This window comes from Melospiza georgiana, chromosome Z (assembly GCF_028018845.1).
Source record: "Melospiza georgiana isolate bMelGeo1 chromosome Z, bMelGeo1.pri, whole genome shotgun sequence".
In the NCBI taxonomy this organism is placed as follows: Eukaryota; Metazoa; Chordata; class Aves; order Passeriformes; family Passerellidae; genus Melospiza; species Melospiza georgiana.
In genome coordinates, this window is record NC_080465.1 from 2,538,660 (window position 1) to 2,556,995 (window position 18,336).

At 41.7% G+C, this 18,336-nt stretch overlaps 1 protein-coding gene across 4 annotated transcripts in view; it reads right to left on the minus strand.

Annotated features, from left to right (window-relative positions):
- Positions 1–4,601: 4,601 nt before the first annotated feature.
- XRCC4 (X-ray repair cross complementing 4) overlaps positions 4,602–18,336 on the minus strand; it is a 143,235-nt gene continuing 129,500 nt past the window's right edge. For all 4 annotated transcript variants that reach the window (XM_058043508.1, XM_058043509.1, XM_058043506.1 and 1 more), the window contains one exon: positions 4,602–5,307. In XM_058043508.1, coding sequence (XP_057899491.1) covers positions 5,211–5,307 — 97 coding nt within the window. In that variant the 3' untranslated portion in view covers positions 4,602–5,210. The remainder of the gene's footprint in view (positions 5,308–18,336) is intronic.

The window sequence follows — 18,336 nt, forward strand, 5'->3', positions numbered from 1 at the left end:
GGTATTACATCATTTACTCAGAGCAACATGGGTGCTACATGCTGAACTGATGATTATTAAATGAATTCTACAGTAATAGCTGCATAAAAACAGATATTTAAACACTTCCTGGCTTCATGCCCCTCACAGGGTGGATGTCTACCTCTGGACATGAATTTTACCATCAAATATTCCCTTCAGACTCTCTCCCATGAACAGCAGCTCTGTGTGTGAGAGGAAGATAACGAGGAGAGCATTTTTAATCATTTTTCATTTAATACTGAAAGCATTCAAGTGGTTTCATGTTTGTTTCCTACCCAGGAAGGGTAAGGAGCCACTGGTTGGATTCCCAAAAAGCTGAGGCTCACAAGAAAACATTTACAGAGATTATTCTCACAGTCCCTTTCCAAAATCACCTGTCCAGTGACTCTGGGAGGATTTTCCTCGGTTAAATATTTCTGCACCAGGAAAACAGAGCCATTAAAAAAAAAAAAAAACCAAAACCAAAACTGAGCTTTGGAGCTTTGTTTCCTTCCCAAGAAGAAGCCTTACAGTGGAATGGTCATCCTTCTAATCCAGGGCTTGCACAGACATCAGCTTGGATGATATTAGAATTCAGGGGCGGAAAAATAGAAAAAAAGGAAAAAAAAAAAAAAAAAAAAAAAAAGGTGATTTCTGGTTGCTGTTGTCACATCTGCCCAGTGGGACAGCATGAAATTCAATACCACCCAGTGCCAGGCTTCCAAGATCCACATCATCCAGAGGTTTCACTGCAATTCTTACTTTTTATTTCAATGCCACTGGTGAAAATGCCCAATGAGATTGACCCCAGGACTGATCCCTAAGGATCTCCAGACAGAATCTTCCTCCAGCTCAGTGTTTTCCTTCTTAAAAATGTTGTTTTTTAAAAAAAAAAAAAAAAATTAAAAAATTAAAAATAAAAATAAAATAAAAGTAAAAATAACAATAAAAAAAATAAAAATCAAAGTAAAAATAAAAATAACAACAACAATAAAAATAAAAATAGAATAAAAATAAAAATCAAAGTAAAAATAACAATAAAAACAACAACAATAACAATAACACTAACATTAAAAATGAAAATACAAGATAAAAATAAAAATAAAAACACAAGATAAAAATAAAAATAAAAATAAAAATAAAAATAAAAATTAAAATAAAAATTAAAATAAAAAATAAAAATATGGTTTCATTTTCCTAGCAGTAGCAGATTAATCCTGAGGACATGTATGAACTGAATTGATTCCGGAGCATAATTATAACAGCAGTGAAATCATTTAATGGTCAGCAAAGGATGAAAATTCAGATTTGACCAACATTTCAAGGAAAAACAAAAAGATGAGCTGGAGGACGAGAGCTCACCCAAAGGAACTTTGGGAGTAAGATTTATTTGATGAGCAGGCAGACTTTGTGAAGGGAATGAGAACAAGATTCGAGCAGGAGAATATTCAGTAGCACAGTGGGGCAGCCCTGGCTGAGAGGATCGATGGCTCATCCTCTCTCAGCGGGGTCACCAAATCCTGGGCATTTCTCTCACTCAGGATTGCTCAGAAGTTCAGGTGTGTCACCTCCTGTCTCTTAAGCACCCTGGACATGCTTTCATTACCTTGCTTTCCTTCCATTTTGACTTCACCGCTCTCATCTTTTATTTTTCACACAAAAACAGGAAGAAAACAAAAAAAGCTTTGCCTCAAGCATTTACCAGCACATGGATCCCCACGTGTGAAGACTTTTCCTTTCCTCGAGCACCTCCAGGCTGATGGATCAAACTGCAGGAGCTGTCAGAGCCAGCTCTAAACACTGATACTACGCTAAACATTTGCGGAGAATCACATTTATCCACACATAGATATCATTTATACAGCACAGGCACAAAGAGGGGGAGATTCTGATGCACACACAGTCACACACACGACTGTCTGCTCTGAGGAAAAATGGTGAGAAGGGAGTTAAAATAGGGATACAGATAGTCAAAACATTATCTCAAAATCAAATCAGCATTATCATGCCAAAGGCAACACTTTATGCAGCACTTCCTCAAGAACTGATGGGGTATTTTGGGTGATTTTTTTTTGGTCCAGAACTTTCTTTTTCTGCTCTTGAAAATAAATATTTTTGAGGTGTGCTTTTCAAAATTTGCTGGATGAACTCAGACCTCAAATAATAATTTGTTTTCCATGAAAATACACATTCTGTTCAAGCAGTTACATTACAGGTATAAAACTCTAGATGAATCCAAACCTTTAAAGAAAACATGTTTTTTCCTTCTGCAAAGCAACTCCATGTTTTGTCTTCCCCCAAAAATACAGTTTAAGCTGGTGGGAAAAAAAAATACTTTGGAAATTAATTTGTATTGATTTGTAGATCAATATCAAGGACAAATAAAGAAGAATCTTTGGAATTTGATCTGTCATTCCTAACTTTGGTTAAGTTCCTGCCTTTAAAAACCCATTTCTGGGCATTTTTCTCTATTTTGTCTCCTGTGATTTAGTGTAGGGGAGAAGAAATTGAGTGATCTGACATCTCACTGGCACACCTGGAAAAATTTGTCTTATAAACACCGAGTTATAGAACCTGTCCACAAACCAAAACAAACCGAAGTTTGGTAAATCTGCCAAAGAGGAGGGTGAGTGGAGTCAGGATTAGATCCAGAACTGCTCGTGCAGGGATGGCAAAAACCTTGGCTTTTCTCAGAGACAGCCAAGCAACACCAAGTGTTAATTTAGTAAGCTTTATAAAGTCATTTTCTGAGGCATTTCCACAGGGCTCCCTTCCCAAAGAGCAGGAGTTGATTTGAAATATTTGAAATAAGTTTCACCTGTCTGGGTGGGTTGGGCCACATCTCCGTGCACAGGGAGGAATTAATTGGAACACAAAGCAGAGATCCCCACTTCTCTCACAGACAAATTCCTGAGGGATTTTCACTGATTTCCTCCAGGAAAAAATTACCTCTGTTCTCACACAATGAAAGACCCACGCAGATTTGAACTAATTTGGAGATTGGTGGATTTTTCCCAGTCAAAGTCGAGAGGAAAATGGAAACTTATAAAAACAACCCAAAAAACCAGTAGTTTCTCAAATAAATCTTCAGAAAGGATTTCCCCAGGCTGGGGACACTGCCAGGAAGGGAGAGGAGGTGTCTGAGTGTGCAAAACAAAACAAAACAAACAAACAAACAAAAACCCCAAAACCAAACAAAACAAAAACAAAAAAACCCAAACCAAAACAAAAAACAAAAAAACCCCCCAAAAACCACAAGCAAACAAAAAAAATCCCAAAAAACAACAAAACCAACAACACTGAACAAAACCCAAACAAAATACCCAAAAAACCAAAAAAATTAAAAAACCAAAGAAGACAAAAAATTTAAAAATCAACAAAAAATGCATCCAAGAAAACCCTACACAAAAAACAAAACGCCATTAAAAACCCCAACATAAAAACCCCAAAAAACAAAAACACCCCAAAACCACACATACAAAAACACCCCAAAAACAAAAAACCCAAAACCCCCAAAGAAACTCAAACCAAGACAAAACCAAAAAAACCACCAAAACCAAAACCCACAAGAAACAACAACAACAAAAAATAAACCTCAAAACCACACATTCAAAAAGCACCTCAAAACCAACCAAACAAAAAACCCCAAAAAAACCCTCCAACCAAAAAAAAAAAAAAGAAAAAAAAGAATAAATGCCCTCATTGACTTTATTACACGTGCCAACAGCGTGTAACATTTCCTATTTGCAACAACAACATTTTACTATTAGAAACCCAACAGTTTCCTGGAAGGGGGCAGTTCTGTGGGATGTCCAGCTCCATCCTCTGCTGCAGGCACCATCAAGCCAAGCTCTGGCGCTCTGGGTTGAGTCATGGAACATTTTCACTCTAAAACTGAAACCATATACAAGCTTCTGCTGAAAGCATTGTCAGATCAGCACTGGAAGATTTTAAATCAGGCTGTGCCTATGAATGGGTGCATGAATGGCCCTTTTGTGGCCCTGCCACTTCCCAGTCACAAAGCCTTTTTAGCAAGCAAAATGTTTTGGCCGTTCTTATTTTTGCTGTGTGATTTATAGCACTGTCCCAAAGCCCTTTGTGAATTTAAAATGCTGTAACTGTGTTTTATTTTCAGAGAGGAATGGTTAAATATAATATTCCCAGATCCCCATGTTCTTGTGTGAAGCCTGTAAGTACTGACAGGGATGCTTTTAATTGGGTATAGGATGGAATTCTGGCAGAATCAGAGCCACTTCAAAAATATCAAGTATTTTACCAAAGAACTTTGCAACCCACAGATGATTTCAAGGACTGACTTCAGCGGGATTCCTTCTGCAGAAAGAATTGGATCCTTCAGTCTCAAGCAAGGATGGATTCAGGTCCTGAAAATGTAAAGCAGAATCCTGAGGTCCACCTTGAGCTCCTAATTTTGAAAGGTAAATGCATGTTAACTTTGTCTTTTTGGTGAAGATTTAAATCTGAATTAATGCATCAGTGTGGGGCAAGACAAGCTCAGGCATTAAAACACTTTAGTAACTACTACCTTTATTCATAATGTCTAACAAACAAAGACAAATTTGATTTATTTTTTCAAATGCATTTTAATTTTCTTGGTTTTTTTTAAAGAAATTGCCATAAGGAAAAAGCTGAAGTATCAAAAATCACAATTTTAAATGCTGTGGGTTTCTACAGAAAGTTAAGATAGAGTCAATATCAACCTTAGTAGCACTTTACTCCCAAAAGCTGGAGTGCCGCAAGTAAAAGGACCTTTTTCTTTGACTCAGAACCAATCTAAAGTCACACCTGCACCTCAAATAAAGCTGATTTATCCATCCAAGCCTGGCAAATAAAGCTGAGTTATCCACCCAAGCCTGGGGAAAGGCTGAGCTCAGCGCATGTCTAGCATCACCCCAGCCCTGGTGCTTGGGAAATGGTTGATCCTGAGCACAACCAGAGGCTGTGAGGATGAAAAAACACATCCACAGTGCCCTCAATTCCCCCATGCGGGTGAGAAAAGCTCCACACACAGGGGATGAACTCAATTTTGGACAGCCACAAATGAGGTGCAGCAGGCCAAGGTCTGCAAGAAGCGTGGTGCTTCTTGGAGGGTTCAGAGCCTCAGAGCAAAGGTTGCGGCTTTGTTCTGTAACAAAAACCCTTTTAGTTGATAACTCATCCCTGGAGGGAGCAGCAGTGTCCCTGTGCCCAGGCTACATGTCCTCGAAGAGCTCCTCTGGCCCACACGAGTTCTCCAGGGTTTCCACATCCCAGTCTGGGCAGCACTGCCAAGAGCAGGCCGGGCCGGCCCTGGAACAAACAGAGCGATGTCACACAAGGTTGGAAACAAATATCAATAATTCCAATTCATTTTGGGGTTATTCCAGACCTAATCACTCGCTGGGGTGGCAGTGGCAAAGCAGGCAGAGGACATTCAGTTTGTAAATCGCATAAATGTATAAATTTATAATTTATATATTTGTGGTGGTTTGACATGGACAGGAAACAGGTTTTCTGGGAGGTTGTGGTCAAACCAATGGGTGCTCAGATTTTAATATTGGCGCCTGGTTTAGCCACTGAGGTTTGGACACGCCTCTGAGAACACACAGGGGTTCAAAGCAGAGCTGCTGCCCTGGGAGGCTCTCTTGGGGCTTCCAGGCAGAGAGGTCGGATCTCCCTCCCCGTCCAGCTGGGCTGGGCAGGGCAGGGCAGCCCTGCGTAGGCCTGGGCCTGGACAGAGATGGGAGGTGAGGAGGCCCTGGAGGATGGAAGGGTGGAGGAGCCCCCAGAGACATCGGGCAGCCACCACCGCCCAGGGCAGAGAGAGAGGGAGAGCCGGTGCCTGAATTTGACAGCGGCCGGCCCAGGAGGAAAAGGGGGAGAGCGGCGAGAAGGGGCCCGGCAGGGCAGCGTGGGAGCTCCAGAGCTCCGGACAGGCAGGGACTGAGATGTTGAACCCTTTTCTTGCGTGATAGAAACCTTGCAAATGCTGATCCTCCTGGAGCTGAATGAGAAGAGAGATAAGCGATGAGATAGGAGGGGATGGGCCACGAGGGAAGTGCAGAAGGCTCTTGAGTGGGGGAGAGATGACGGAGTGGCCTTTTGGCTGGACTTTTCTTGTGTGGCCATAGGCTGACCCAGTTTTATTCCCGTGACACAGAGACTGCATTCAGGGGGAGGCAGTGCCTCAGAACCAGGAGGGTTCAGTGTGGGTACCCCTCGGCCCCAGGGGCTGAAATTTGGGGGGACAGATGCTCCAAAGCAGAGACTGTGCCTTTTTTGGAGTGAGACAAGGCATCCTTCAAAGAGAACCCTGGAAGCAGCTCTGGTCCATGCGCAGTGGTGAGAGCGCTGGGCATGGCAGGAAGGTGTCACGATGGCAAAGGACTTTCCGGGCGGTGCCGAGTGACGTGGAAGCACACGAGGGTTCAGCGTGTTTCCAGGGGAAGCCCATGGTGCAAGAAGGACTCCTCTCCTCCTCATGGACTGAGGATTGAGTGTTCTAAAGGGTGGTGCTGGACCGAGCCTTGGTGATTTGGGGGAATGTATTGTATCGGGAATTTGGTGGGGAGGAGATGTATTTGTGAAGTTTTCATTTTCCTTGTGTGTTTTTTTTCTTTTCCCTTGTAGTTTAGTTAATAAAGTTTTCTTTATTTCTAAGCAGGAGCCTGCTTTGCTTATTCCTGGTCACATCTCACAGCAGACACCAGGGAGAGGGTATTTTCATGGGGGTACCAGCATTGTGCCAGTGTCAAGCCATCACAATATTTATGTAAAATTCTATATAAAAACAGTTTAGACATTTATGCTTATGTAAAAAATATGTATATTTTTTATAATTATAGGCATATTTATATTTATATCTTATACAAATACATACATAATATATTTTTTCATATACCTATAAATAAATAGAATTATAGTTTTATATTTATATTATAATTTCTATTACAAGTTGATAAAATTATATTTATATAAAGTATACATTTACATTTATATGTATTAATATATTTATTTTCCCATTTTATATAACTATATAAATAATTTATATTTTTATGTTATATGTAAATACATAAATAGAATATATTTATAGTTTTATATTTATATAAAAATTTATATTGAAAAGTTTATAAATTTGTACTTATATACAGCATATATTTATATTAATTATTATACTTTAGAATTTATATAAATAATTGATATGTTATATAAATCTAATATATATATTATATTTATAGTTTCATATTTATAAAAAAAGTTATATTAAAAGAGTTTATAAATTTTTATTTTAAAAACATAAATATTTCTTATATATTTATAAAATATAATTATTTATTAATATAGTTTGTTTTAATATTTTATACAAATATATAAATAATATATATTCTATACATAACTATATAAAATAAGTACATATATAAATAGAATATATTTATATTTATATAAAAATCATATTTGAAAAGATTTTATAAATGAACCATTAGAAGTTGTTGGAACACCCTGAGAATGACCATTCACGCCCAATTCCCACATGGAGAGCTGGGCAGAGCAGCCCAGATGCAGGAATCATGCTAATCATATTCCCTATTTCTGCTCTCTCTCCAGGACATGATTCAAGTACAGACAGCTCTGCCCTTGTGCCTTGGGAAGGTGATGTATCCTGTGTCTCCAAAAAATACAAAAAAAAGTGGCATTTCCAACAGCTTTTCGTGTCTATAGGAATTACACTTATATAGGCTGAATCCACAAAAAACCCCAAAAAAACCCCCAAAAAACAACTGAATCCTGCAGAGAAACTTTTTATCCTGTGCGTTTAGAGGGGATTTATCAATCCCAGGGCTGTGAGTTCCCAGTGACGAGGAATTCCAGGGACCAGCATCAGTCCCTGCCTTGAACAGAGGATGTGATCTCCTAAGCTTGGCTCAGGACGTGGCTGCAGCTTCACAGGGTTCATGCCCAGGTTTATTACACTGCTGCAATGCTGACAAAAAAAAAAAGAAAATTTAATGTATTGCATCCTATTTAATGTATATAGGATGGGAAAAGCTGGAGGGAAGTGGTGGAGAGTTCTACCCTCCAGCGCTGCCCTGTAAGGACTCAGGGAGATGAGGCACACAATGAGTTCTTCATTTTCAGACTGATTCGAGCATCTGCCTTCAGCTGCTCCGTGTGGTACAGTCAGCACTGTTGGTCAAATTAATGAATTTTCCGATTTTCAGAACCAAATTTTTCCATAACTCCCACCCAGGAATCTCTGGGGAGCTGAAATCGCTATAAAAAAATGCCAATTCCAAAGGGGAATGAGCTCCCTAAGACAGCAGGCACTGTGGGGCTCCCACTTGCAGCTGCTCGGGCCCCTGGAGGCTCAGGGCTCTGAACATTCTGTGTTTCCTGGCGGTGGGAAATGAGCTCCACTCCATCCCTGTGGTGCTCCATGGCCATCAGCAGAAGCCCTGTGAATGCTGAGTGTTGGATGCTGAGCCAGAAGGGTTTCCTCACCACTGCAGCTCTGCAAACTCCTCTGAATTCAATATATTGCTACATTCGGAGTATGGTAATTACTTTCTCTGAAAGTCTAACGAGCTTTCTCTGAGAACTCTTCCAAAACACTCTTCTCCAGGCCTGAATAAATTGTGCCAAGCATCTTCTGTATTCCTTTTGGCACGCAGTGACACCTAAGCAGATATTTGCCTCACCAAAAAGTCACTGGGATTAGCTATGGAACAGATCTGGGCCCTTCACCAGTGACATCAGAGCATCCCCCACTGCTCTGGTGGATAGAAATCAACTTATTTAAAAATACAATACAGGCACCAAGCCCCAGCAGAGGGATTTCAGGTTCAATCACTGAAGGTGTGTTGTCCTTTTACCTCTGTGAGTCCATCCCCAGTGAACCACACAGTGTAGAGCCACCCACTGATCATTTAAATTAATTCTGAAAGGTCTCATTAGCAAATAAATTGGACTGTGGAGGCCTTTGTGCCACCACGGGATATTTCAGGTATAGTTGGGTTTTTTTTTGTTTTTTGTTTTTTTTATGGAGCATTTGCTCATATATTATTCAGGCATAAAAGAATTAAAAGTCCTCTGAGACCCCACATTTGTTGTCTGTGAGGTTTCAGCAGTTCCAGAGTTTTCTGATTTAGACAAGGAAGCCTGACAGGGCTTAAGCAACGTCAACAACCATTCCCTCCTCATTGGCTAAAATAACAGTTTTCAACACCATCCACGAGAGCACATCCTTAAGCCAAGCCACTGTTGAGTTTTCACATTGCACTGTGAGAACTATTAAGCTTCTGTGTCCTTGTAACAACACAGTCCTCATTGAATCTCCAAAAAGCTGCCTCTGAATGAACCCAGCCCTGAATAAATGCGATGCTCGCAGAGGGGAGGCACTGGGCTCTTCACACCAAGCTCATCAGCAGCTCCATTCTGCTTTTAGGGCTTGGTGATTCCCACTTGCACAACGCCAGCAGCCTGCTCTGGGCTGTGAAATTATTTTGGGTTTCTCAGGGAGGCTGCATTGCCCTATCCTGAAACGTAACTGAGTTAATTTCTGTAAATTGCAGCGAGTTGCACAGCCCCCTCTTGCCAGGAAGCCTGTAAGCAAGGCACTCTCCCCCAAAGTTTATCCCTCTGCTGGATCCCTTTTTGAAGTCTTGCCTTTTGGTAAACTTAAACTCCATTAACACATCTGGAGAACTGCTGACTATAAGAGATCATTTCATATTTCCTGACATTTAGTTCATAAATTAAGGCAGAAGAAGCAGACCCACAGCTGGTGTGAATCACTGCAGCACTAATAATGTCACTGCAGCTCTGCTGACTTACACCAGCTGAGATGCTGGCCCCAAAACTGGAAGAAAGTGGTTTACATGACTTGATATTTCCTTCCAGAGCTGAGCAGGGCTCCTGAGGAGCAGGAGACACCCAAGGCTCTCCTTATGGGAGCTCAGAGCTCACCAAAAACCACTTTATTTTCTGGAATGAGAAGGGTCCCTGCACTTGGCTTTGCCTCCAGAGTCAGCCCGGCATGCTGTGGTTATGATTCCACCCAAGCTTTTGTCCTTGAGCAACTCTCATGGGATTTGGAAAGAGAAAAACCATCACAGCCATGTGGATGGAAAGGTTTCCTAAGAAACTTGAGTAATCCAGGATTGTGCCTCTGAACCACTGCATTATTTCCTTAATTTTTTTTAGTAATTAAAATAATTGCTTCCAACCCTGAGCTGGCATTTTACCAAGAGAGGGGATCTCAGCTCTCACCATCTGAGTTTCTCAGTGTATTCATCCTTCCCCAGCTTGGTTTGGTTCTCTGCTTCATTTGGACATGAATCTTAATAAAATCTTAATACCATGAGTAGATAATAACAGGATAAAACCTGAGACACACTTTTTTCAGTGTCATAAAAATAGGTGTCAGCAGCAGCTCATAGGCCGAGAATTATTACAGCACTAACACAGATATCTCGAGTTTTTGAGGCCCCCACTAAAGCTCAGGGGTGCAGCTGAAATCTTGGCCTGGAAGCACCAATGCCCCGTGGTGCTCAGGGAAATCCTGTCTGCCCGTGGTTACTGGGAAAAAAGGAAAGTTAACCATAAAAAGAAAAATAAATGCTGTCATGGAGGAGGGGGGGAAAACCTCTCACATGAAGTGATGCACTGAGAACACTCCATGTAGACAGACCTCTTTAAAACAGAATATTAACAATGTGTGTAGGCTAAATGGGAGCTACATGCGATTAAAATTATGATGGTATTCCCCCTCAGAGATATGCTAGAGTCACTATATGCTACATTGTAGAGGCATTTTTCTTTTTTAATTCAATGTAGAATGGAAAAAGAAAAGAAAATGTTTTACATTTTGGCAGTTGTAAGAGTATTCAGCTTCCAGATATAGTTTTTGCTGGCATGTATTCCTAGAAATGATATGAAAGCAGGCCCATATACTTCAAAATAATCCTGCAAAATGTAAATCCCTCCAAGTCCTGAAGAACTTGCTGGCTACATTCAACTTCATGACTTGAAATTGGAGTTGAAGGATTTTTCCCTAATGTAGTGAAGAAACAGAGATTTTTTGTGTGCATCTGCAGAGAGCAGTGGTGTCAGAGATCATCAGAGCCCAATCCATGCCCGGCCCCAAGACAAATTCATAGAAAGTAGAGAAAAATACTCAGGAAACAGCTGAGTGGAACAATTCCATGCCTGGCATTCCCCTAAGCTCAGCGTGGCAAGCAAGTCCCGTCTCCACTGAGGTCACCAGACAGACAATGACAACAGCACCAATAAAAATAAAAATAAAAATAAAAATAAAAATAAAAATAAAAATAAAAATAAAAATAAAAATAAAAATAAAAATAAAAATAAAAATAAAATAAAAATAATTAATAACTATTATAGTAAAAATATTATACTATTTGATTATAATGATTATAAAAAATTAGAAATTATTATATTATTAGGATTAATAATAATAAAATAGTATCTTGGTCAATTTCACAGCTAATGAAGAATATTTTCAATGCAGCAACCAGAAAATTAATGTTCAACCAGGGAATCAAATGTTCCTTCATCAGCTTCCACCTCTGGCTTGAGGCCAACCTGCACCTGCACCCATCACCACCTCTGCAGTGCAGGGCAAGCCTGCAGTTCCCTCAGTGAAACACAACTTAAAGCCAAACTTTCAAACCCAGGATGATTTTAAATTTTGTCGTCAGCTCCTCTGAAGGATGCTCTTCCTCCTCTGGGACTGGAAACCATCAAATGTGGGATGATTTTGTTCGATGCTTGCACAAGTTGCGTGGGGTTTGTTTTAGTTCACACATCCTTGGAATCCTCCAGAGGGAGGAAAGCAAACTTGGAATCCCTCAAATATCCTATATATCCACACTGACTACAGCAAGAGCAAACAAATATATATCTACATATTGAGAAGATGCTCATATTTATCTCTTAATGACATAACTTTCAATATCTGATCTAATTTCGAGTAATTGGTCTAGATCAGTTCTCAACATTCATATTCATCCACTGCATTTATTTAGTCCTACAAAGCAGAAACTTTTTTAGGGAAACTTCTATCCTTTGAGTTGCAAATTCCCAATGAACTTCAGCTGGCACTGGTGCAGGTCCTTAGGTCAAGAGAACATTCTGGTTTAGCAATATAAATACAGCCTTGGATCTTTCCATAGGATCAAACACGCTTACAGATGCTCACTAACAAAGATCTACTTAAAAATGTAATAATAGATGTCACTTACAAGGAAAAGGCCTAGACCATGTTTGTTTTAGACAAGTGGCACACATTTCTGTGGCTCATTTCCACTTAAACTCCTTCCTGCTTAAATAAACTACACCACATGCACTTTGAGGAACACCCCAGCACCACTGCACTCGCTGGGGAAAAAACACAAACCTCTCCATCACAGCTACAAAAGCACAGAGCAAAGGGAAAAAACTTGGTTTGTTTGGGAATTTTGTCAAGGCCTTTCATAAATCCAGCGCATTGCAAATCCACTGGCAAATGCTGGGAGACATTTCTCAAAATCATCAAGCACTATTTATATCACATATACATTTACACAACACCAAATCTGGCTAAGCTGTGCCATAATCCTGCTCCAGGCTGACAGATCCTGGAAATGCAGGGTATCCATAACCTTTTCCTACCCCTCAGGGCGACCACAGAGATCTCAAGAGAGCAAATTAAAAAACCCTGGTTTGATTTCTTGTGCCCTGGCGTTCCTCTGCCTGCATCCCTGAAGGGGTGGAGTGTGCAGGGATGGAGTTTTCCACCCCAAAATCTGGTGGCTGCACACGGCAGCCACAACTGAAACAAAGAACAAAAGAGTGTTTAACTGGGGAAAAGCAGGAGTTGGTGTGGAGTCTGAGCTTGCAGAGCCTCCCTGAAGCACAGGCCCACCCTCTGCACTGCCTGGTGAAGGCTGGAGCCACCCCCTCCACAAATTAACAACATTCAAAGTGTTCTGAATGAACAAAAATGCACCAGTTCAGCATCTGTGCGATGAAAATTTCCCCTCTCAGCGCCACACTGGGGTGCTCTGATTTAGGAGTGTTGTGGTTTGACACGGGTGGAATTTGGGGAAGTAATATCAAAAGTTTTTGTATTATTAATAGTTTGTGGAATTATTAAGAAATTGGATATGTTTTTATGGAAGATATATGTTAAATGACAAAAAAAAATCTTGGTTTTTTTTTGGTTTTTGGGTTTTTTTGTTGTTGTTTGTTTGTTTGTTTGTTTCTTTTCCTGGGTGTGTTTGTTGGTTCTTTTATTGATTATTGGGTGAAAGAGGGAATGTTGTGGGGTTGGTCTTGTTTCAGGAAATTTTAAAATTAAAAAAATCTTAAATTCCCAAACCGAAACCACTACAAGGAGAATCCACGGACTCTTTTAAAATCTCCCACAACCAAATTAAGCACATTCCTCCTCCCTGCTGAACAATTTGTGCACACACACCTGGGCACCACGAGGAGCCCATTTCTGCCCAGATCACCTATTTTGCACAGATCTGCTCAGCAGGTTTGGGATCGTTCACTTTAATCAGCTTATTGCAGAAAAACACTTTGGATCAGTGGAGCATTTGGATGTGCCACTCCTGTAGGTGTTTTCTAATGGCAAAATGCATTCAGAAACACAGAGCAGCGGCGAGCTCTTAATAAATCTGGGAGCAGAATTCAATTTACAACCTAAGGCAGAGAAGATGAAGTGCAGCTGGGTTTTTTCCCCCCCTCTAACAGGTCTCTATTGAATATAAGATTGTTTTTGGATCTCAGAGCTGTGCTTTCCTCTCTGCTGCCTCTTAACTCCCATCCAGCCTCTCCCTGTGTTCCTGCTGACCCCTCCCCAGCCACAGAGCTGAATCCACTCATACTTTTCTGAAATGAGATCAAAGCTTTGATAATGAAGATCAAACAATTGTCTGCAGCGACACCTGTGAGAGCTGAAACCTGTTCGAACACACAGGAAAGGAAAAACTAAAAATAATTTAAAAAAAACAATAAAAAGAAGGGGACAGAGTGTATTTAGACCAAACACACAAGCTCATTACTTGCTGGGTAAATGCTGCTAAAGAGTCTGAAGATTGAGAATTTTAAGAAAGGTTGCACCACCTCCAAATAAACAACAAAACCCCAGCAAAACAAGAGGATGGGTTTTTCCTTTGTGTGTTTCCTTGGTGAAAATTTCCATAAAATGAGGGGTTTTCTTCTTCATGAGCCACTCTGGTTTTTATTCCTTTAAACGGCCAAAATCACAGAAAGCAGTGAGAGCCCAGCTGGGATGGCAATCAGCCCCAAATGTGGAGAGGAGAGGAGCCCAGGAGGGGCACCAGGCTCTGCATCCATGAGCCACCTTTTGGGAAAGGAACCAAGGAGCTGCGAGACACAAACCAAAAAAGCGACATTTTAAACAGAAATTTCTCATTTCCACCTCTCCAAAGATCAAGGCACAGCTTCAGGGAGCCCGCGCACCTCATGTCCCCTCTACCAGATGCTCCTTCTCAGGCCCCAGGTTTTCAGAGACATGAATGAGGACATTAACAACAGGTTTGGGATAAAATTCAGGCATTTGAGGGTGAGCTGTGAGGCTCCTCAGGAGCATTAACCCACAAAGGAAGGTGTGACACTGGTGTCCCAAAGCCACCGTGCCCTGCCAGCCTGCTCAGCACCTGCATGGACACCTGCAGGTCCCATCTCACACATTGCAAAAAATCACTCAGCAATTTTGGGTCACTTTGGGGTGGAATCAGCACCTTCCAGTGAGGAGGAAAGAGGCTGTGTCAGGCTCAAAAAAACAAAAATACAAAAAAAACCCAAAAGGAAATTAAGGGATGACCCACCAGCTGTCCACAATGTGGGAACAGCCGTCCTTGGGCCAGCCCAGCTCTGCCCAGGCTGCTTTTGGTGTGTTCAGCAACTGGAGTGAATTTCTCTGTCGTGGCCCTGTGTCCTCTCAGGGCCAGGGGAACCTCCCAGAGCCCTGAAGACACCCCACACCAAATGTGCAGGAATAGGAAAACCGCAGCAGAAAGCACAGAATGCAACGAAAATGCGACAAAATTCATTAGATATCACTGTGCAGTAATTTTCTATACACAGCTGCCCCAAGTCCAGCCCAAGCCAGATTTTTACCTTCAGCTCTGACATATTAGCACAAACCTAAAGCACGTCCAGAAAATTTTCTTGTGCTGCTCTGTTTCAAAGCAGCATCCAAACCACAAACATTACACAGTTTTAATCCACAGAGAGCCTTGAAAAAGGTCCCAGTGCTGCACCACCACTGAAAAATTTAAACAGTTTGCCTTTCTGTTGAGTTTCAGCACAGTGCTGTAAAGGAATTTTTCATCTGACATTAAAAGCATTAGGAGAAAAGGGAACACCATGCAACTGGGACTTTATTAAGAGAAGGCAGATGTCAATCAGAGGAGAATAATCATGGTTCACATATTAAATAGGTGCTTCTGACTGGGTAAAACAACCCAGAAATAGCACTGAAAATGGAGTTGAAGCTGAATCTTGAGGCACTGGGAGCAGGTCCTCTCAGTGGGAGCCCACGTGGTTTTTATCCACCCTGTGGCACTGGGAAAAAGGGGGAGAATAATGCACATTTTTCAAGTGCACCTCCTCACCTGATGTCTCAATTGTTTTCTTTCCAGAGGAAAATAAATCGGAATCAATAGTCAGTCCATGGCCCACAAGCACAGGGAATACACTGCCTGCTGTTAATGGAGATTGTGACAGATTGAGCATCCTGAATCCTGATTCTGTCTGAAATGGGCACCTTTGCACAGGACAGGGAGGAGAGGAAGGTGAAAGAGCAAGACACAGGAATTCCCATCTAAAAGAGCAGATCCAAATAAAATAAATTAAAAATCTGGGATAAAGTTTCATGTTCAGAGTAGGCAGTTAAAATAGTACAGAATGATGCAAAAAAAAAAATTAAAATGTAAAGTTGTTCAAAGAGCCTTTTTGGAATTAATTTTAAAGCATTATTATAAATAAAAATGGTTGTTTCAAAAGTTTCCCAATAAATCTGGCAGACCAAAGACATTTCTGGTATCATTAGGGGGGGAAAAATTCAGAACTTAATCTGAAGCACAGGTTTTCAGTTTGAGCTCAGCTTAACTTGGTAAATAACCAACATCACTTTTAAAACAATTTACCAGCCAGGTTTCCAATCCTTTCTACATTTCCATCCTCAGTATTACTAACTGTAATGAAATATTCAGGCAAGCGTAACAGAAGCTCATTCTAAACCTGGTGGGACCCAACAGGAGCCATTTCAGACAAGGTTTGGTGCTGCCAAAATTCAAGTTTCAAGCCTAACATAATTCTTTGGAGCCCACACTTTCCCTGTCCAAGAAGGAGGAGAATTTCTGGTGGGAATGCAAGGAAAGAGATTTTAACTGCAGAACACCACAACGCTCCATAAACCACCAATAAAATTATAAATGTGAGGAACAAGTTTGATATTACTGGTGAAAAAATATGACAGGGATCTCGAGGCCCTTGGTGGGGTGAGGGAAGTTTCAGTGGTGATGTTTCTGATTTCTGCATTTACAGAAAGGAGGCTGCTCAAACCTCAACTCCTCCTGCCCTTCCCTCTAAACATTTTCAGGACCAGGTGCCTTTAACTGACTCTTGATAAAGCAACAGCTCAACAGGCAGGAGAAAAGATGAAAAACCCTCTTATTTGTTTGCTAAAGCTGTACAAAGCCAGAGCAGCAAGCAGTGCTTGTGCTCCCAGGCAGAATTGATGCAGTGAGGTGCTTCTCTTCCTCTGAGCATCCCAGACCTGATCCCAGCATTACAAAAATCAGCAGGTTCAGGAGGTTTGGAAGGGGACTGGGAGCTTATCAAAACCACACAGTTCTTTCTCCCCAAGGCTTTAAGCAGCAGAAAATCAAGAAAGGAAAACGCCCCCTGTAAGATTTCTGTATTGCTGCTTTCAAAAATGAGAGGGGATGAAAACAGCGCAGGGGGGATGAAAAATGGGATAGCATAAACATCCAGGACAATCCTTTTGAAGTTTGGATCAAAAAAAAAAAAAAAAAACAAACCACCCAAAAAAAAGGAATGCAGCCTCAGGGGCAGGGGAAGGGAAGTTGCTGCTCTGTCACATAGAGTCATTCATCTTGAGCACTTCTGTGCATCCATTACGTGTCAGAAATCACAAATTAGGCAACAGGAGGGTGATAAAAACTGACATTCCTAGAAAACACTCCCAGCAGATGATGCTTAATTCAAAGGAGTGGGTTTTTTCCTTCCAGCATTTGCCTGAAAAGACAAAAACTCCAGTGAAACTGTCTCTGATGGCCAGTGCAGATCGATACGAGGCGAGCGGCTGGAATTAAATCAATGAAGGGAATAATGAACCTGAAGACACTTCTCCTCAAAGCAGAAAGGCCAGATGACTCAAATTCCCTCACAGACACTGTCCTGCCTCACCAGGGCTGACTGTTCTCCACACAGCTCCAAGCTGAGCGGCCACGGTGCTGCTGAAAATGCCTCAATGGTGATTAAATGAATTAATTAAAGTAATACCTGCAGAACGATCAAAAATTTAAGTTTTACAAAGCTGCGTGTAGGAGAGGAAGATGTGGGACTGCTGGGGACCTTGCAGAGCAATCCAAATTTGGACAAAAATCCCATTTCTGGAGAGGCTGTTGCTGGCAGGGTGAAGGGGTCGCAGCACACCTCACAAAGTTCCCTGGCCTTGGTCAGGGTGTGACTGAGCTGCCCGTCCCAAAACAGTGCCAAAAACACCCAATCTCCCACTGAACGAGTGGTGCACCTCATTTATTGTGCCACCCTCACTGCCTTGGTGGCAAACCCCAATTTCTGCACTGACAGGAGCAGCAGCACAGCAGCTCCCAAGCTGGAGCCCTGCCAGGGGCAGCACAGGCAGCTTTTGGGGCAGGAATGGGTTTTTTGAGGAGTTAAGCACGCCCCAGTCCTGCAGAACCCCCAGTGGTGATGCATTGCTGCCCTTGCCGAAGGTGAGCTCCCTAAATGGAGAAGTGAGCTCCAGGGTCTGCTGGGCTGGTGCGTTCACAAGCGCTCCTTTGTGCAACGGGGAACCAAGAGCGGGGAAAAAGGAAAGGAAAAGGAAAAAATTCAATGTGGAAGTAAGAATGCTGTGGCATGATCCTGGATGGATACCAAAGCTGCCCTGGCACCACAATCCTCACCTGAGGACATCACAGGTGGGCTCCTCACCCCTCATCTGCCATGCCAGGGGTGCCACCATCACCAAGAGAAACCACACGGAGAGTGCTGGCGAGGCTGCTGCTACTGCAAAAGGCACAAAGAAATAAAGCA